The sequence below is a fragment of the Haliotis cracherodii genome, unplaced genomic scaffold (assembly GCF_022045235.1).
Source record: "Haliotis cracherodii isolate W230 unplaced genomic scaffold, xgHalCrac1.p SCAF_13, whole genome shotgun sequence".
NCBI lineage: Eukaryota > Metazoa > Mollusca > Gastropoda > Lepetellida > Haliotidae > Haliotis > Haliotis cracherodii.
The window spans coordinates 17,194,686-17,217,070 of NW_027266268.1; the positions used below are offsets into that span (position 1 = coordinate 17,194,686).

A 22,385-nucleotide genomic window follows, 5' to 3' on the forward strand; every position below is an offset into this window, starting at 1 on the left:
AAACAAATGGAGGTAAAACTTGACCTGAGAGATATAGAGAGGAGTCATAGGTCAGGTGATCCGGCCTACTACTCGACAGCAAACCTAGGCCAATACATGTCAAGTTCCTGTCTTACTGCAGCAAGAAGGAATTCATCAAGCAACGACCCAAGCTTAAGTCACTCAAAGGGGAAATATATATCTATGACCATTTAACTAAATACAGATCAAGGATCGCTGCCACAGCTCGAAAGCTACAGATGGAGAGTAAAATAATAGGTACGTGGACCAGCGATGGACTCATATTCATCAAAACACACGATGAGATAATATTGAAGATTACCCGACAATCATAGATGGACGAACTCATCCGAATCCGAATCCGACTCAAACTGACCCAAGACACAGTTAGACACCAACGGCTTAAACAATGATACTATAACTGTTTCTCTGGTTGACTTATCAGCTCGTGAAAAACTCATTTTTCTTGATGACACCAAGTGTTCTCATCTCCATGATTTGTGTGATGTGTACTTGTGACTGGAACGCTGAATGGTATGTAATTATTGATTGACACTCTAGTACAACAGGACTATATTGTTGAACAGTGACTGCGATGATGAGTAATTATTTCGCCATCTTCATTAGATCAAAAGCTTGAGATTCAATGCAGCCAAGATTGATGATGATAATCAATTACCAATTATTGGTCTACGTAACAATCTGTGACAAGTTTTCACCATTGTCTATGTTCACAATATATGTGGTTAAAATGAACACTATGCAAACAGAAATGGTGATTGTTATTGTTATCTGAGGATCTTTTGACAGACAGTGTTGATTGTTTTTTTTATTTTTTCATGTGTGTGTGTGTTTGTGTGTGTGTGTTGGGGGGGGGGGGGGGGGGCTGTTGGGTGTGTTTGGGGGGGGGGGGGGGGAGGGGTGCAACGCCCAACCAATGGATACCTAAACCCGGTGACGAAGTTAGACTGCGATGATGAGTATTTATCTTGCCATCTTGGGGGGTTGGGGCTGGGAGTTGATTGGGGGTGGGGGGGGGGGGGGGGGGCGGGGGGGGGGGGGGGGGGGGTACAACCAACAGTTACTAAAACCTGGTGACGAAGTTAGTCAATACATAATATAGTGTCTTAAGCCTAAATACACACCATGGTATTTGAAAAATGTATATATTAATAACCTAGGTGCATGTTATCTTCTAGATAACTAATTCTCTCTATATTTTTGTAATTTACATGGAATTAAGGACAAATATAATTATCCCTCTTTCACCATGGGGATTAAGTTATTAATAATCATTGTATCAAACATTTATACGTGGATACATGTTTGCACGTTTAGATTTTACAAACCACTAAGTTTTCAGTTCGATATAGCACATGAAAAAAATATGCACATAACGGGTGAAGGTTAATATTTTATGTATATTAGGTGGGTTATAAATCATTTTAAGCACAACATAATTACATACTTTAGTAACTTAGGCATAGTTATACTTTTTAATTATTATTAATAAGTAAGCTACGTTAGTGTACGAATCAACACTCATGAGTGCAATGCATGATATGGGATGCCCGATGAAGTATGTTCTGCAACAAGAAGCGTTTTACTATTATTTGTGGTAATTCAGCTAAAACGTATCAGTACTGCGGTAACACATGGTAATTATGTGTCTAATCAACGTTTCGATAACGATAACAATTATTCATAACGTACCTCATATGTGGCATCTGCGCGATGTCCTTGGACATGTATCCACAATTGGAAAGGGGCACGGGTGGCCCAGTCGTCTAAGGCGACGAGATTCGCTTTGCAGAGTTGCGTCCCTTGGATACGCCAGAAACCTATGATTGCGGGTTCGAATCACAGTTCGCCCCGATTATGTTTCTAGGTTTGTCAGCACCATACCAGTGCTCGTGGGTTTCACCGAAGTGGTCAACGTCTGAGACCTGCATCACTTCGGGCTTTCCTCCCACATTAAGCTGACACGCCGCGATATAACTGGAATACTGTTAAAAGCGGCGTTAAACCCAACTCACTCACTCACATAGTCACAATTGAAAATGTGCTACTTTTTAAGCTTACGTAATCTGTTTACGGGGAAAACGGGATGCTCGTGTATCTCGCCGTGTTACATGACGATCATACAGTGAAACATTATGATGAGAGGGCTTGTAGTTTTTCGATTTTTCCGAATCGGGTACTGGGTTATGTTATTAACAAGTTATTGAAGTCATTGAGTTATTGAAGGGTTCCGTAGATAACTGTTTCCCTGTTATTTCAGATTTATTTTCTCATCTAAGGTAATGGTAATTATCTCAGTCTCAATTTTGCTTTTTATTTGTTTGTTCATTTTGGTTATTTACTGTTCACTTAAACAAAAAGAATTGCCATTTGACTTTATTATGTTCACATGCCCAGCTAGCGCTACTGTGTATTTTATGATACTTGTAGGCTTGAATTCGTTGGAGCCCACTGCTTTCCTGTGTTATAACCTTAGTGGCAGTGGATAAAGCACAATATAGGCAAGCGGGCTCCTTTGCAGTTTATCTTCATACTAAAGGAGCGGTCGGGTAGCCCAGTGGTTAAAGCGTTCGCTCGTCACGCCGAAGACCCAGGTTCGATTCCCGACATGGGTACATTGTGTGAAGCCCATTTCTGGTGTCCCTCGCCGTGATATTGCTGGAATATTGCTAAAAGCGGCGTAAAACCATACTCACTCATTCACTCAGTCTTCATACTAAAAACGAATCAAAATGTAAAATCTTCATGCGTTTTATTAAGTCTCCCTGCTTATAATAATTCATCAGTTTCAATCTTCTTTTCAATACTGCTCCTCTGCTGTGGTGATGTTCATCTTAATCCAGGACCCTTAAAAGGGCACAGATTTAAAGATTATTCATCTAACGTTCGTAGTATTAAAGACAAACTTGATATCCTTGAAGTTCAACTTAGACATTATGATGTAATTTGCATATCTGAGACATGGTTACACATGGGTATACACGACAGCGACATAATTATTCCTGGTTTCCAGGTTCCATTTAGGAACGACACGTCAACTCGAGGGGGTGGCGTAGCTATTTACGTCAGAGATAATATGTATGTCTATATATATGGATCAGCTTCTTATAGTTGGTCTAGAGGCGATATGGGTACATGTTAAATGCAAAACTCGTGATTATTTAATTGGTACTGTCTATCATGCAGATAAGAGTGAAGCATATTGGGAACTATTTGATCAATCAATGGGAAACGCAGTCGATATGAATATGTACACTGTAATTGCAAGAGATTTTGATATAGATATACTTCGACATAATAATCCAAAAATCGAATATTTGCAAATGGTTCATGGACTTACACAAAGTATTAGAGAGCCTACGAGGGTCACCGAACATTCCAGTACGTTGATAGATTTACTTTTTGTGACAAATGTTGACAGTGTAAGGAACTCGGGAGTACTTGACCCAGTTTGTGGTGACCACTGTCCAATATTTGTACCCATTAAAGAAATAATCTCTAAATGTCATTCCTTCAAACGTAAAGTGTACTACTATTCTATAGCAGACCTAGATGGCTTAAATACTGATATGTTGAAAATTGATAGTGATTTATTATTCACGGGGGATATGAACACAATTACTTACGAACTAACATCTCGAATTATAAAAGTTTGTGATAAACATATTCCTAATAAAATTGTTACCATACAATCAAAGGATCCACATAGGATCAATACTGAATACGTTCCTTAATAAGAAAATGAAATCGCCAACATAAGAAAGCTAAAAGACGTAATACTCAAGCTGATTGCGCAAATTTTAGGCTGTTAAGAAATAAAGTAATCGACTATGTCCGCCAGGAAAAGAAGTCACATGCATCTAAAATTGATACTGTAATAAATAGTTCTCGCGGTACAAAGACTTGGTGGCGTTTAGTAAAGGAATTTTTTAAACTTAAAACTGCAAAACACCCCAACTTTCCCCCAATTGTATTTGGGGATAGGTTGTATGGGGGTGTTCTCACTTTGCCAGCAGCTATTGTTCTAGTTTTAAAATCAGTAGCCCGTGATAATCCCTACAACAATGGGGATTAACACTATAGACTGTTTCACTTTCACTGACTGACTATAGCCCGACTACAGCCTGTCTAGGTAGATATAACACATATTTGTTAAGCTGAACACAGTTCACTTCATTAGTTAAGTTTGGCTCACATTGGGTCACAGCTAAGTCATCAAGGTGCTCAGATAATCAGAACAGGCTATAGCTGGCAAGTCACTGGACCGTACAAGTTAATCTCCCCAGCCTGCTGGCAAAGTGAGAGTAAACCGTTGTATGATCATTCCATGGATATTGCTAATTTTCTGAATAGCTTCTTTGTGGACCAATCTTGCATATGTAATCCTGATATGCACCTTCTACCCGAAGAATTAGATAAAAGTAACAAATCCATTAGTAAAGTACTTAAAAACACAGCTAACAGTTTAGCCCCAATCCTTACTAAACTATTCAATTTCTCTCTTAAACGAGCAATATTTCCATCACTAAGGCAACTGATGAACTGGCTCCTTTTGCTTTTCCAGTTTTTACGCTTCCCTGGTAGAAATTTCAACTGAGGTTATCAGAGCTTCCAGTGCCAAGATGACAAACTTTTCAGTATTTCTTTCAGAGGTGTGACATTATTTATCTAGCACCTTCACACAGTGAACTCGGCTTAAGTTTATATGTAGTTAGGTTTTGTCTCAAAGAGTATAGATCTAACCTGGACTGCTTTAGGCCGATTTGCACACATATCAAGCACAGTTGCGAGTTGCGTTCACATCAAACACGTCAGGTGCCTATTAGTATTTGACCAGTTCACTCCATCTTCGCTTTCCACGGATTTATGAAGGTCAAGCATTATTGAGTGAGTGGAGAGTAGAACGTGGTCCAAAAGGAAGGGACTTTGTATGTCTTACAGTTAGAGTAAGTATAGTTTATGTCGCTTTTAGCAATAGTCAATCCGCATCAATGTATCCATGTTGGGAAACGAACCCGAGTCTTCGGCGTGACGAGACACACGTTTCAACCAACAGGTTCCCCACAACCCTCTAAAAAGTAACAAAACAAAGTTTCAGGTTTGCATGATGACAACTTTACGTCAAAGTTTAATTAAGGCAGCATCATTGTGAACGCAGCCAAGAGAATACTGATGGAGACTACTGCTGTGTGTCCCCCCGCCCCGCTCACAGGGTACCTCCAGGTGGATGTGTGGGGCTTGTCCACACAGTCACAGGACTCCAAGGCAGAGAAGAACTTGACCACTTCCAGGCCTGTTCCGACCACTGGCATTATGTCTGCCATATATGCTTCCATACGTCCTCTTAAGCAGGGGTGTTGACGTACTTCCGCTAAGGCCGCGGGACACTCCGAGCGACAGCCTCCGTAAACATTGCAGTTGTCAAGAACCTTTGAAATTAAGAATGAAATAGGAAAATGTACATGCAGTTAAAAATACGATCACTTAGATAAAAGTGATTCTCATGAAAAGTACAAAAGATGTTTTGGACACATACTCGTCATTTGATGATCGTTTCAAAGTGGTAGATATAAATACAAGGCCAAAAAATCCATAATATTAATACTAATAATATTAACATCAGTTATAATAATTATAATGCTTTTATGATGATGTTGATCATGATCATCATGTGAATACAATTCCATCCTATCATCACTATCATGTGAATACAATTCCATCCTATCATCACCATCATGATAATGTCATTCCATCCTGTCATCACCATCATGATAATACCATTCCATCCTATCATCACCATCATGATAATACCATTCCATCCTATCATCACCATCATGATAATACCATTTCATCCTATCATCACCATCATGATAATACCATTTCATTCTATCATCACAAGGTCATAATACCATTTCATTATATCATCACCATCATGATAATACCATTTCATCCTATCATCACCATCATGATAATACCATTCCATCCTATCATCACAAGGTGATAATACCATTTCACCCTAGCATCACCATCATGATAATACCATTCCATCCTATCATCACCATCATGATAATACCATTCCATCCTATCATCACTATCATGATAATACTATTCCATCCTATCATCACCATCATGATAATACCATTCCATCCTATCATCACCATCATGATAATACCATTCCATCCTATCATCACCATCATGATAATACCATTCCATACTATCATCACCATCATGATAATACCATTCCATCCTATCATCACCATCATGATAATACCATTTCATCCTCTTGATACCCATTGATACTAGGACAGCAGAAGCAAGGTCGCACTAACATTTTCAACGCAAAATGGGATTTCACACATTGTACCTATTTTGAGAATCCGGATATTCGGCATGAGGAGGCCAAAAATCCATAATATTAATAATAATAATATTAACATCAGTTATAATAATTATAATGCTTTTATGATGATGTTGATCATGATCATCATGTGAATACAATTCCATCCTATCATCACCATCATGATAATACCTCTTGAGAATCCGGATATTCGGCATGATGAGTAAACGCTGTAGCCACTAAGATAACAGTTCGTGTTTGAATGAGCGGTTGAGTGAAACCAAGAAACTTAACACACATTGTTCTGAGCTCTGTCTTACATCCGCATATCCGCGTCCTGCTTGGCAGCTGATATGTGGGCAAGTGTTCTAATTCACCTTAATTGTCTGTGTAGAGTTTCCTCCCCTTGTCGTGTTTGGATCCACTGGTCCTTGGTTCGAATCCCAGATTATGAATATTATATATTATTATTGTTATTATTATAATATTATTGTCAGAACTCTTCCTCTCATAATAACTAGTTAAGCCAATGACCTGCATCCCATCGAACTTACAATAGAGACCCCTCAATTACTAATCTGTGGTGCTTTGGCCGAGAATAGTGTGCTGTGGTGGTGTGGGCGTACTTTTGTTTGAAGACATACAATGTTGTTTTCTCTGAAAGTAGGAACTGAATCATATCTTTTTCAAAACATAACCTTTAAGGACATACAGAGAACAATTTAACTGTTTTGCAAAGCCTGAGATCTGAAGTATTTACAAAATACTTCATAACAAAATACGTTAAAACATGGTACTTGTTGTCACCCTGCCTGGCACTCGGCATTGAAGGAATATAACATAGACTGGTCGGCTTCAAGCCAAATTACTGTGTCCGAGTGGGGTATTTAATGCATGTTATACTGCCGCATGGTATCTCAGTTGACTAACGCTATTACACTGGCATTACTACGTGCAATAATCTGGAGCGCGACGTTAAACTCCATTTCGCCTCACCCACCTTTGAAAATAGACGTTGGCGTTGTGGGTGAGACTGGTTGATGAATACCATCAGATCACAGTCGTTGATTGAAGTACCGCTGAATGTGCATAGGTCTAGGTCACCCCAGGTCAAGCATGAAGGCTGTTCCATGGCCTCAGCAGGGTAGAAGGTAAATATACCAAAACACATCTCATCGAATGACCCTTCACCAAACCTGGCGGTAGTGGACCGGGAGGTAGACCTGAAGACACAGGTGGTCTCGAGGCTGTCACCTGGTCTCACTTCAACTGGGGGGTTGTATCTGGATAAGAAGAATACTATATAATCCCCCTAGAACGGACCTCGTCAGTCCGGAAATCTTTACTGTTAGAACGTGCTTTAAAACTAAATAGACCATGTGCGTACCATTATTTTTGGTAACTCGGAATTGTGTTAACCTGATTTTATTCGGATGGATACTTTTTGTAGTCAGTTTATATTTCTCTGATAATGGACTTGATAATAATCATCTATTTTAAGAGCGATTAGAGTGAGTGAGTGAATATGGTTTTACGTCGCTTTTAGCAATATCCCAACAATATCACGGCGGGGGACACCAGAAATGGGCTTCACACATTGTACCCAAATCGGGAATCGAACCCGGGTCTTCGGTGTGACGAGCGAACGCTTTAACCACTAGGCTACCCGACCGCCCCTTAAGAGCGATTAGAAAAAGGTTAAACAAATGCAACCTCAACACTAATAATGAAAAATATCAAATGTGGGAAATATTTTTAGACGATGGTGAAATTCTGCTCTTAGCATTAGAGCGAATTATGATTTATGTTTTACGCCCCTTTTTAGCAATGATCTAGCAACATCCCGGAATGGGGACACTAGAAATGAGCTTCACACATTGTACCCATGTGAGCGCATAACGAATGAGTGAGTGGCTAGATGTTGAGGTACGATGCTGTTTCGTTTTAAACTCTGATTCTTAAGCACTCGGAAACGTGCATTGCATATTAACATCGTATCGCCTATAAAGTTACTTTATACGAAACTGCATCTTTCATATCTTAACGAGTGAGTTAATATGGTTTTACGCCGCTTTTAGCAATATTCCAGCGGGGGACACCAGAAATGGGCTTCACACATTGTATCCATGTCGGGATTCGAACCCGGGTCTTTGGCGTGACGAGCGAACGCTTTAACCACTAGGCTACCCGACCGCCCCCATATCTTAATGAATACTTGTCAGAATGTTGAACTTGTTGTTTGTATTTTTGTTGTTGTTGTTTTTCTTGTCGTTGTTTTGTTTTTTGTTGGTTTTGGGAGGGGGTACAAATATGTTGAATTATACATTACTCGTAGACTATTGGGTTGTCATAACTATAAACATCATCTGGAGTCAAATCTCGCAGTTTCTGGCCATTCCGGTTTAGTTCGACGTTCTGTTGGTATCCTGAAAATATATGTGGTCATGAGGCTGATTATGTACCAATACGGCTTTTGATGTTTTGGATGCCCTTATGTAATTGGAATGATATTAAATGCTGCGTTAATCCCCATTTACAAGGACTTTCGCAAACGTACTCGTCCGCAAGTGGGACTTCCGGATTCACAGAATCCGGACTAAGGAGGTTTCACTGTGTCATTCACACTCGAGCTGATATATGGGTAACCACAGTTTATTGTGTGCTCTGGTTTCTCATGTACGGCTGTAACCATATGCCCATACCCTCGTAAAGCTCGGTAACGAAGCTTGAGCTTATAACAAGATCCGTAATGCCCCTGATCCCTCAGGGATAAGGTAAGGCTACTGAGTGCTGATACGTGTACTGTCCAGACTGAATCCCGGGGATAAGGTAAGGCTACTGAGTGCTGATACGTGTACTGTCCAGACTGAATCCCAGGGATAAGTTAAGGCTACTGAGTGCTGATACGTGTACTGTCCAGACTGAATCCCAGGGATAAGGTAAGGCTACTGAGTGCTGATACGTGTACTGCCCAGACTGAATCCCAGGGATAAGGTAAGGCTACTGAGTGCTGATACATGTACTGTCCAGACTGAATCCCAGGGATAAGGTAAGGCTACTGAGTGCTGATACGTGTACTGCCCAGACTGAATCCTAGGGAAAAGGTAAGGCTACTGAGTGCTGATACGTGTACTGTCCAGACTGAATCCCAGGGATTAGGTAAGGCTATTGAGTGCTGATACGTGTACTGCCCAGACTGAATCCCAGGGATAAGGTAAGGCTGCTGAGTGCTGATACGTGTACTGTCCAGACTGAATCCCAGGGATAAGGTAAGGCTACTGAGTGCTGATACGTGTACTGCCCAGACTGAATCCCAGGGATAAGGTAAGGCTACTGAGTGCTGATACGTGTACTGTCCAGACTGAATCCCTGGGATAAGGTAAGGCTACTGACTGCTGATACGTGTACTATCCAGACTGAATCCCAGGGATAAGGTAAGACTACTGAGTGCTGATACGTGTACTGTCCAGACTGACTCCCAGGGATACGGTAAGGCTACTGAGTGCTGATACGTGTACTGTCCAGACTGACTCCCAGGGATACGGTAAGGCTACTGAGTGCTGATACGTGTAATGTCCAGACTGACTCCCAGGGATACGGTAAGGCTACTGAGTGCTGATACGTGTACTGTCCAGACTGAATCCCAGGGATAAGGTAAGACTACTGACTGCTGATACGTGTACTGTCCAGACTGAATCCCAGGGATAAGGTAAGGCTACTGGGTGCTGATACGTGTACTGTCCAGACTAAATCCCAGGGATAAGGTAAGGCTACTGAGTGCTGATACGTGTACTGTCCAGACTGAATCCCAGGGATAAGGTAAGGCTACTGAGTGCTGATACGTGTACTGTCCAGACTGAATCCCAGGGATAAGGTAAGGCTACTGAGTGCTGATACGTGTAATGTCCAGACTGACTCCCAGGGATACGGTAAGGCTACTGAGTGCTGATACGTGTACTGTCCAGACTGAATCCCAGGGATAAGGTAAGGCTACTGAGTGCTGATACGTGTACTGTCCAGACTGAATCCCAGGGATAAGGTAAGGCTACTGAGTGCTGACTGATGTAAGGCCCGAGCATATAGCGGTGGGTTTACAACATTCTATCACAAGGGACAAATAATCCAAAATTCCGAGGTTCGAATAAACTGTCGTCCAAAAGAATGAACACCAAGACTTTGAGAGACGATTGAAGCAACGAGGAAGTATGTTGGATGTTAAACCTATATATTTGATAAGGGGTGTGTTTTTTTAAAAAAAACATATTTCACTTCATAAAAGCAGAACCTTTACGAGTAACAATGACACAAAGATACAAATGAGATCAAAATGTGATCAAATGAGGTCAAAATGAGATTATTCACATTGTCATGGTCAAAACACACCTGTAACAGATTTTTTAAGTCACTGCAAAGGCATAAATCTGAGGCCTTCATCACTGTCATCGGGTTTTCCTCCCACATTGAGCTGACACGCCCTGATATAACTGGTATATTGTTTAAAGCGGCGTTAAACCCAACTCACCCACTCACTCTTATAAATACATTCAACAATTATAAGTTCACAGGCTTATTCAATTCTTATTTAATCATTAACACACACAAAACGAAACCCGTGACATCGTTCAGCGCAGTAATGCAACACAAGCACCTCCCATTCTATTGTCAATCAATGAGAAAATAGAAATTTGTTAGAGGGCGTGTCCTACTTTATGGAAACAAACACAAAAGAAATATTGCTTAGTTAGCCAATCAATGCTTGCAATTTATATATTTCGGCTTGAAGACTTGAATCAATGTGTAACGTCATGAACAGTGGATCACGTTATATCCTTTGATCTCAGTACTGAAACAATGTGACGTCATGTCGCTTCAACGGGCCAATCAGCATGCTGAATGGGTAAAATGCACATATGCAAATATCGGAAGCTGAGTACACTCGATTATTCTACCCTTATGAGTGGGTGAGTTAAAGTTTTACAGCGCATGTAGCATTATGAGCAATGTGATATGTAAATTCCTACCCAAGTAGTGCATATGGTTCCAGCCTGTCATCAGATGGACCGGTTCCGACATGATCAGCCGGGTACATTCAGGGGTACATGTAGACTTCTTGACCACTCTTGGCATCCCGGGAGGAATGACCAAGTGTGTCTCGCCGGTCGAGAAGTAGGCGGCGTTGTAGCGTCTCAGTTGTTTTGTTACAAACAGGGTTAGGCCAGAGCTGTCGATGTAGTCCGTCCTCTTTTGGGGGTTCGTCCAGTGGAACTGTAAAACAACGCCAAAATCATTGCAGTAATTAACCTGTAGGATTCCGGTTCCCCAGCAACCTATGCTTGTCGTACGAGACTACGGGTGGTCAGGCTCGCTGGCTTGGTTGAGAGCGTGTCATTGTACGCCGATGACGAATATAGTTGCTCATAATATCAATCTCTGGTTTGACTGGTCGGTTTGCATTATGTAGCTGGAGTATTGCTGAGTGTGGCGTTAAACACTAAACAAACACTGTAGTTGTATATCGGAGGTCTCGGGGAAGTGATTTCCTTGTGCAGAGTTACCTCTGCAGATGTGACAGGATCCGGTTGTCGTGAGATTTACCTGATTATGACAAGTAAAACTGACACGTTATATCGACAGAATTTCAGCCATATGATGACAAATAATTTTATACATACTATTAATGAGTTTTAATGCTAAAATTTGTCATTATCATATCAATATTTGTAATTCATAACAATTAAATACTTATGTCAGGCAAGGCATACCTGCATGTTGATCCTAGTAATCCCTGCCAGCTTGCCAATTTTGAAGCCTGCCTCCCGATAGACGCACTCTCCCGGCATCCCGAGCGTCCAGACCTGCAGGGTCTTTTGACAACCGGTCGCTGCCATATTACACAGCTCAGGTTTGCTTAATGGGCTGCCTGAATAAATATATACAACAGTATTATTTGTTGTATTTGTGCATACTTGAGAGTTGTGCTGAAGAAGTATCGTAACTATCTTGCAGTATTCAGACATATATGTTCCGCACAAGAACCCGCACAACTCGAGAAGTAGTACCACCAATCTTCCACTGAATTATCGCGGTAGTTGCGGTATATTTGCGGAAGTTCTGCAGATACCGATTTAAGATTGTTGCACTGCAATTTATGCCACCTACTTGTAGCGTCACACCCCGTGATGACGATGTGATGCATGACGTTGGCGTTGTCGATGAAGGGCTTGCTGCCAATGAGATGATACTCTGAATCTTCTTCAAGCATCCCAAGTTCAAACGTGAAGCACATGTAGCTCGTTTCCTCAGCGGGGACGGCAGTAGGGGGGAACCGCAGCGTTATGTTCATCACATCTGCATGTTACATATAAAAGTACAAAAATTGCAACTCCGTTATTCCGAACGGTTTCCATTTTTATATACTGCCAAAACAAATCATGCCATGACAGATTAATTATATTAATATGAAAGGATCGGGTGGTCATCAATTTATTTTTTGAGGATTGTGTGATCGGCCTAACCAATTCCCAGATTTTGGAATGTTTGTTATGAAGAAATGTAAATTGTATATCATCGTCAACAGAGTAGGGGTATGTAAAGTGTATACAACCCCGTGAAGAAGTGATTCACCCACTCACTCACTGGATATGTATTTGATTGCAATAATTGGATTTAAGAATATAATGTACGCTGGTGGAGCAATGTTCATCACGATCAGCACATATCTAGAGACATGTTCTCTTTCTACTGTAACCATGCACAAGCTATAACCCTAATGTACATTACCCTCAGGACACTGTGTATTTTCAAATGATCTTTTTGGCAGTGATTGTCCAGGGGTATTGCAAGAACTACTCATCACAATCTTCGCAACAAACAATACAGAAGTTGTTGTCCATAAAAATTTAAGTCTTCGAATTTGAAATAATATTACATTGCTGGCAGTATGTCTTGCTGCAACGAACCAATGAATGGCATACACGCCTGTCTTAAACAGAGTCCGCATTTCCCGAATACAAACTTACTGTTTTTACAATCTGTTACTCAGCAGAGATAATAAGATTCTGAAAACCTTGTTGGACTTTTTTGAAAATCGGAAGAAATATACCTCGTCCGTATCTATAACCAAATTTACTGATTTTAAAAACCGTAAAGTAAATATTTCCATTGGTCTTGCAGACCTAGATGATTGTACAAATCAAACAAATGTATTGTTGATTTGACGAATGAACTGTTGGGAAATATCAGTACGTAGGCTGAGAACTACTGAAATGAAAATATTTCAACACGGCAATAGAATGATCCCTTGACAAAAGTTAGTCGTCACTTAGCAAGTCGGACCCGTGAAGAATTGTTCCTCAGCAACCCATGCTTGTTGAAAGAAGCGACAAACGGAATCGGGTTGTCAGGCTCGTTGACTTGGTTGATTCATGTCATCGTATCTCAATTGCGTGCATCGATGCTCATGATATCAATCAGTGGATTGTCAGGTTCAGATTCGATTATTTACAGACCGCCGTCCATTAGCTGGATTTTGTTGGTTTATTGTTTAACGCCACACTCAGCAATATTCCAGCTATATAGACACTGTATATGACGGCGGTCTGTAAATAATCGAGTCTGGACCAGACAATCTAGTGATTGATATCATGAGCATTGATCCACGCAATTGGGATCGATGACATGCATCAACCAAGTCAGCGAGCCTGACCACCCGATCCCGTTAGTCACCTTTTACGACAAGCATCGTCACATTTTACGGCAAGCATGGGTTGCTGAAGACCTATTCTATCCCGAATCTTCACGGGTCTCCTATAGCTGGAATATTACTGAGCGCGGCGTAAGCAACAAACAAAATTGGCATGTCACTTTGTGCTGTGTGGTCGTTAAGGCTGTCACATACGTACCTTGGCCACTGATGCCGTCACATTTGAACTCTCCCGTTTCACATGTGACTGCCTGGTTTGCTTCTCGGCATTGGTCGCTGCCCCATGGGTCACAGACTCCTAAAATGTATTAAGGATGAGTTTGTTTAAAAGACTTCAAAACTTGATCTGTATCACTGTGTTTCCGGCTTTCCCCTAGTCATTACCGTCCAGACTAACGGGGTTTCTGTTTTATTATGAATATATTAAGACTTGACTTCAATACTTTTGCGTTTATGGAAGTATGAACTTAAACACAGGTGTGCAGACAGGTTTCTACGTTTCTAAGCCCTTAAACGCAAACAGGAAACAGCAATTTCCGGTAGTGGGAGCTGCCTATTTTGTTTTCGGTTTATGGAAACAGAAACGGAAAATTTCAAATCACTGAGTAAAGGGCGAATTTTCATTTCTCTCGGCTGTGCAATCCTCATGTCACGGCCGAAACATATTTACCAGTAAAAAAAAATCTATTACATTTAGTCAATGATCGAGTTTCAGACATCAGCAGAAAGAACCTGGTGGACAAAATAGACTGCACCTGGATGGGTGATGCTGGTTGATTCTTGGGGGAGATTGCCCTTTGTCCAAACGCAGTTGGGGTCGCCCAACTCTTGACCATTGGTCATCCCATCCCCGTCAGAGTCCAGCCGGCACAACTCCTCGGTCCACTGGGAATAAGGGAATGGTGAGCTACAGAGACAATACACAACGTTGACCCACGGGACAGGGGCCTTCTCTAACATGTTATACTTTCAGAGTCAGTTGGATTTGGATGCAAGAGATGGCTCTCACATTCATTTCAATCAAACACGGATCTCCAATGCGTCATGAGTCACAGTAGATCCGGGTTCGATTCCCGCATAGATACAATGTATTAAGCCAATTTCTGACGTCACTCGCCGTTAAATGACACGCTAATGCTTAAAGCGGCCTAAACGCCTAGTCCACAACCAACGAACCTTTCTATCATAACCATTCTAATGAAGCTTTCCTGTATACAAGGATTTTTTTTAATTTAGTACTGGAAATATCCCAAATGCCAAATGTACTGAATGCGAAAGTATAAAATGCCTGGTTTCAATATGGCTGTTGTCATGGTGATATAATAATAATACAGTGTGTTAAAATAATGTGATACTGCAGGATCTTATACAATATAATGGTGCTATAATATAAATTTAATATAACAAATAATTGTGATAATATTGTGCGATACGACAGGATATTATATAATATAATAGTGCTTTAAATAGAGAATCTCACCCGAGTACCTTTTCAGATCAAATATATCAACACTCGTTGATAAAAGTGGAAAAACTCGGAGTTGTGTTGATATATTTGACATCAAAAGACACGAGGGTGAGATTTTATTCATCATCCAAAATCATTCTTCCAGCTTTTCAGTTTGCAGACTGTAATAAGAAGTGTCCTAAGTGTAAAAAGTACTACTTAAAGCTTCAATAGCAGAGCCATTAGTGATGTCATTTGATTGTGACGTCATGGTAACAATGATGTCACAATGGTCTCCAAAGCATTGTGATGCAATTGTATGCAGCAATATCTACAATGTAGATATCGCTGGATCTCACCCAAACGATATCTCCTGTGGGATCCAGTTTTGGATGATAAAATGATATAACAATAAGCAATTTAAAAAACAACTCTTGTAGTGTTTTGTCCTTTATACTATTCAATTCTTATCATCATCGATAGTATGGATATGTGCTCCAGGTAGGGACTGAAACTGACAAACTCCACAGGGATGTCCCACGCACAGCATTCGATGTCATACTTTCGCATTTTCAGCATTGTTTCATTTATTTATTTTTAAACCATGGCTTATAAGTAAAGTGCACATTCCTATTAATTGTGTACCTTGATATATTTAAACAATATACATAGAGTAAACTACGTTTATAAGGAACACGCTTATAACGAACTTACCGATATAACGAACTTATTTTTTAGTCACGGCCATTTAATGAATATATGCTGTATATATGCATATAACGAACTGCGGTTATTACGAACTAAAACTAGTGGTCCCTTTGAGTTCGTTATGACCGTAGTTTACTGTATACAGCATACATTCACACTCAGTTTCGTAACAGTGTGAAATACATATGCATCTCTGTTTGAATATCTGTGTAGTATATGTTACAATTGACGTGTGTTGCTTACGCTGTGATAACGGGCGAAGTCCTGTCCAAATGGGTTTTTGGGTCCGCCTCCGAGAGGGTTTGCGTGCCCGACCCCCCACCATAAGTAGTTGGGCTTACATGGGTGGGGCACCTGATCTCCGTTTGGGATCTCGTCCTGGTAGAAGCGGTAGGCGGACGTAGTCGCCATCAGCATGAGAAGGGTGAGAACGCTGAAATAAAGGAAAGAACACAAATCATTAAATCATTTAGCTACTGTTGTTAGTGCATAATACTAGACAATCTTTGCAATATATGCTTGACGGTGAACCTTTCCATCACAAGTGATACACTGTTTTAAGCAGATATTCGTGATTAAACCGACTGTGGCCAATACGACATCGCCGTAAAACGACCTCATGTCTTGACTGACAACCCAAGTAGGTATGCGCGATTGTTGATTTAAATTCAGGAAGTTTATTGATTTCTCCTTAGATCCCGAGTATAAGTGTTGATGGTTTGAGTTGAAATAACGGATTGGGGGTTCATCAGCTTCCACATGCAAACTGTCCACATGAGAGGTCCTAAAGGCTCCAAGACAGCGCCTTAGGCATTGCTGGTGTTTACTGTCGAAATCGCTTTCGCAGGCTTCAGCATAGACGATAGAACCTTAGTCTAGTTAAGAGCGTATTAACGATCTGTTCAGGTGAAGCAGGGTTGTCTGAGCCCCTCCCCACTCGGAATTTGAAACGACCTTTAACAAGTCGAGAGCTTTCAGGCACTTTGCCTTTAGATATTTGATGTGTGGTAAGAATGTGAGATGACGCTCAAAAATGACGCCCAGGAATTTGGCCTCTTCTACTACATTGATAGGAATACCATCTAAATATGAATCTGGATACTTTTGCGGTTTGTATTTACGACAAAAGTGAGTGTAGTTTGTTTTGGATTAAGATTTAGCTGGCATAACCATATTTCAAGTGTAAACATATTTTCTCCGTTATCGTCTTTTTGGTAGAAAATCAAAGTATTTAGTGGTACTCACATCCGTTGCCTTTCCTTTACCTGTTTTGGGCGGTATTGTGACCACCTTTCAGAAGGCTAACGCACTAGCTGAACAATGTATAACAATGTAGACACTTATGACACTTCAGCAGCCATGTTTGACTGACTTAAACACCCAATTTTCATATGATGACAATAAAGGTGCCAACGGATAATTCCTCTCCTGGTGCATATGATCTATGTTATTAGATGTTTAAGCATATGCCCGATTCTGCTCTTTTAGTTATCTGAAATTTTCTAAATATGTGTTGGGTGTTCGGGGACTATTCCTAAAGGCTGGACACATGCCATCATTGTTCCAGTACCAAAACCAGGGAACGACCAACGATGCCTGCTTGATACAGATCTATGTAAAATTACGAAAAGATTATTCAAAAATCGATTGAATATTTTTCTTGAGAAGAATAGGCTTCTCTTAAGAATACAGTCAGGCTTAAGAAAGGGACGTTCATGTACTGATAATTATGTATAACGCCAGACAGAAGCACAAAAAGCCTTATACCACCAAGAGTACATGTTTTACGTCTTCCTCGATATTGTAAAATCATATGATTTGATCTGGGCACACGGACTTCTTTTCAAATTATACAATCTGGAGATAAAAAGGTAATATCTTCAGATTTATTTGCTCGTATCTCTGTGAAAACTATATTCAAGTTTGCATTGGTCAGGACTTTTCTGGTGTCCATTTGACTGAAAATGGTACCCCACAAGGTAGTGTTATTAGCCCCGTGCTTTTCAATATTATGAAAAATGACTTTCTTTTTACAAATTTACCATTAAATGTAGACGCAGCACAGTTCATTCATGGCTATTCATCAAGCTCTAAGGTGGGTTTTTGAATATGATGATGAGCGATTATCTTTACTGACTAAATGGCAGCTTTCGAGGCAATCGAAACTGGCATCATTGGATCACGAAGCGAATATAAAAGCTGTTTTAGATCAAAGCAGATTACGTGTGATATTGTGTGGATGCCAGCTCATGTTGGGCTGCATGGAATTGAGACAGCGGGCCAACTTGCGAAATCCTGAGGTAACAATATCAGAATTCAGACCCCAAACAAACAAATTCGACTCCATTTTAGTCATATCTTTGTCCTCAAGCTCTAAACAGTTGTGGGATGCTGGGACTACTGGTCCACACATGAACACAGTATCTCCTTCTGCAAACACAAATTGGACAGTTAATCGACGAAACGTGAGGAAGTCATATGAACTAGACTTCGTCGTGGACACTGTGGGTTAAATGCTTACCGCAGTGTCACTGATGAAAACGTCTCTCTGTATGTACCCACTGTGATGAAGATACTCCTGACACTTTATTTAATTGGATGCCCAGGCCACAAACATATCAGACTAAATTTATAAAGTGCAGTACTTAAGAAAGACATCACATCACTCTTGTTACACCTTTGGGCTCCAATATAATGGTATAATTCAGTGGACAATTAGGCTTCTTGACTGCACCAAGAATATTTTATACATTGTGTTTTCATTTTATCCATTTTAACAGCTTTCCTTTTTTGTCTTATCTGCTTTTCTGTGGAATGAGTTCTTACTTTTCAGTGATTACACAGTGATTACTTGCTGTTTTAATATATACTCAACAACAAAAGTTCCTGTGACACCAATATTTTAGTGTATTTTTCAAACAAGTAAAGTTTGGTTTTCAATATTGTAGTACATGTATGGAATCAAGTCAACTGCTACAGAAAAGCATACATTCCATGCAAAAGTTTACTTTTATGCAAGCCCCATTTCACTACTCAAGAATGGGTATAAAAACATGTGCGTTAACGGGATTCCATATGCATTGTTTAGCATCGTGCTGACGACAACCACTCAGGAAAAACAACAAAATTAAGCAATTATTCAACATTACGAAATGCCACGCCTGTCCGAAAATGAGTGTCTGCGAGCCATTGGTATGCTTGAAGCAGGATCGAGTCAACGTGATGTTGCAAGAAAATTCAACGTCCACAGAAACACCATTTGGTGTTTATGGCAACGTTGGCAACAGACGAATGCAGTCAGAGACCATCCGCGGAGTGGTAGGACACGCGTTACCAATAATCGACAAGACAACTGGTTTCGAACAACGAACCTACGAAATCGATTCCAGCCAGCAACAGTGACTGCATAGGCATTCCTGGCCTTCGACGAATCTTTCACAAACCGTACGTCGCCGCCTCACATGTGCAGGGATTGTCGCCAGAAGACCCACCAGACGTCCCATTTTGACAGGAAACCACCGTCAAGCGCGTTTACAGTGGTGCAGACAGTGTCTACGCTGGACAGCCGTGCAGTGTGGACAAGTTCTATTCACTGACGAGTCTCGTTTTCACCTCAGCCACAACGATGGACGGATTCAAGTGTACCGACGTCGAGGTGAACGTTACGTCAATCATTATGTCATGGAAGAAGATCGGTTCGGGGGCGGCAGCGTTATGGTATGGGGTGGGATTACAGCAAGACCCGTTTGATAGTGGTAGAGGGAAATGGACAGCGCTACCGCGACGAAATCATCGGCCCTGTTGTTCTACCGTTTTTACGTCGTCATGGCCGAGGCATTACCTTTCAACATGACAACGCCCGACCTCATATTACTCGACTTGTGCAGGACTCTCTTCAACAAAGGAACGTGAATGTCATCCCCTGGCCTGCATGCACCCCTGATCTCTCACCAATCGAGCACATGTGGGATGAGATGGATCGGCGCCTTCGACGTCAACCACGTGTTCCACAGACACTCCAGGAACTTCGAAACATGCTCAAACAGATATGAACAAATATCCCACAGGACTTTGTGCGACGCCCCGTCCATTCCATGAGACGAAGATGTGTTGCTTGCATCGCAACCAGAGGAAGACACACTCGCTATTGATTTGTAAATTGACGTTTTGGCATGTTCATGTTTTTTTTATGAAATCACGCATTTATGAAGTCGGTATGGCAAATTAAACCATTTGAACACTTACAGGAGTCTTTTATCTGTTGCCAATCGAAATTGTTTCAGATTTGGTAAAAAACATAACTTTGCATTAAATCTTATTCAATGTCACAAGAACTCTTGTTGCTCAGAAAATTAAAATTATACGTATTCTTACCCTTACATTGAGTGAGTTTGGTTTAACGCCGCTTTTAACAGTATTCCAGTTATATCACGGCGCGTCAGCTTAATGTGGGAGGAAAGCCCGAAGTGATGCAGGTCTCAGACGTTTATCACTTCGGTGAAACCCACGAGCACGGTATGGTGCTGACAAAATATAATCGGGGCGAACCGGGATTCGAACCAACAATCATAGGTTTCTTGCGTTCCCAAGGGACGCAGCTCTGCATAGCGAATCGTGCCCCCTAATCGCTGAGGGTGGGAGGAATGCATACAAGTGAACAGTGAGAAAGCTTAGTGGGTCAACGCAGCTTTTAGCAGTATTGCCAGTCAGATTAATGTCAACGGAAAGTAATTTTGATGTAACACACGAACACAGGTAAATGTATGGGCAAATCTTGGATTCAGACCCACGATCCGCGGATCCAGCGATGGCTAAGGGGCGCAATTCTGCACATAGAATTACATAGACTTCCCTGTGCCTGTAAGGCACATAAGAAAATCATTACAGGGGACTTAATACGAAACGATTACACTGACAAAAAACAAACGGCAAGTATCTTCAACTGGAAAAAAAACATTTTTTTTAAGAGTTCCACTGATCTTGTTCATTCGCACACTAAGTAAAGGGCCATTTGTTCGAAGTACACCTTTTCGCTTATCACATGATCAGACATGCACAATAATTAACTTACTTACCCTAAGTTAAACATAGCGCTGATATTTACTCGAGACTGACAGTGTGCTCTCCGTTCGCCTCTTGTCGCGATGTTTGACAAAGCTCAATGGCCACTGCTTATGTAGGTGAACCCGCGCTCAAAACAGAGAGGTCAGAGAGTTGGTGACAGCCTTTCACCACAAGCCACTGATCACACAGATATTATCTGTTTGCTTTACATTGGAGGTGTCGGGACCTTATATGGTGCTATCTATCACCTTATATGGTGTTGTAAGGTATGGACATTTTCTGAATATTATTTTACAATGCATTGTGAAATCGTCCTTGTTTAGCACTTAAGGATTTGAAGGAGGGATAGCAGAGCAGTTTTAACTAAAAGACATTTTGCTCCAGAAAATACTGACTAACTATATGTGCATAATTATTGTCACCCCCTAGATATGTGCGTATAACTCTCGTCCACATGCCAGCATTTACTTATATGGGCAGTAATACAATCATCAGTAAATGTACAATAACAAATAGGTCATTTGAAATCATTTGCTCATGTATGCAACATTCCATCGGGAGTATATATACATGACCAAAATGGGTCTTGAAAAAGTATTAATGCACATAAACAGGGTAGAACGGGTCTTCAGCAACCCATGTTTGCCATAAAAGGCGACTAAACTGCTTTGCAATTGTGTGTAAACAGTCCCGTCATGTTTCAAAATAGTCACATGATGCATCATGTTTAATAGTAGCAACACACTGGATCATTTCTTTCATTGGCGTTGTGATCACAATTCTGGTCTGTCAAACATTGAGGTTGTTTCCAGTGGGAGCGGTAGTACAATGGCTCGTACGAAGATTAAAAGGGGCTCGTCGTGGTTAGATGAGGAAAGTGAGTCCCTCCTTTGTATTTGTCTGAGGAAAACATCGAAGATCAGCAGGATGATCAAAACGTAATAACGGGGCCACTTATCATTTATATAATCTGAAATGAAAACGTGGATTTTAGAAAACTAGTGCACAATGCAATATGCGAATGCACGCTCCTGTTATTAAGCGTTCTTTTAGAGAATGCAAGTGGAAAGGGAAGGAAGCTTTGCAAAATTTGAAATAGGCTGAAT

General features: G+C 40.8%; 1 protein-coding gene across 1 annotated transcript; it reads right to left on the reverse strand.

The window, feature by feature from the left end:
- Positions 1–5,098: 5,098 nt before the first annotated feature.
- On the reverse strand, positions 5,099–21,465 carry LOC139459684 (DBH-like monooxygenase protein 2). Its single transcript, XM_071241304.1, has 10 exons — positions 21,291–21,465; positions 16,459–16,648; positions 14,816–14,945; positions 14,260–14,358; positions 12,518–12,706; positions 12,121–12,278; positions 11,380–11,623; positions 8,688–8,784; positions 7,359–7,641; positions 5,099–5,450 (listed from the first exon to the last, which is right to left on the reverse strand). The coding sequence occupies exons 1-10, from the start codon at positions 21,302–21,304 to the stop codon at positions 5,154–5,156; spliced, it is 1,701 nt and encodes a 566-aa protein (XP_071097405.1). The 5' UTR covers positions 21,305–21,465; the 3' UTR covers positions 5,099–5,153.
- Positions 21,466–22,385: the final 920 nt, after the last annotated feature.

Coding starts and splice junctions, on each gene's coding strand:
- LOC139459684 (XM_071241304.1), bottom strand. Junction 14,359..14,815: donor AACCAGCATCACCCATCCAG/GTGCAGTCTATT, acceptor AATACATTTTAG/GAGTCTGTGACCCATGGGGC. Junction 8,785..11,379: donor GAACCATATGCACTACTTGG/GTAGGAATTTAC, acceptor ATATATTTTCAG/GATACCAACAGAACGTCGAA.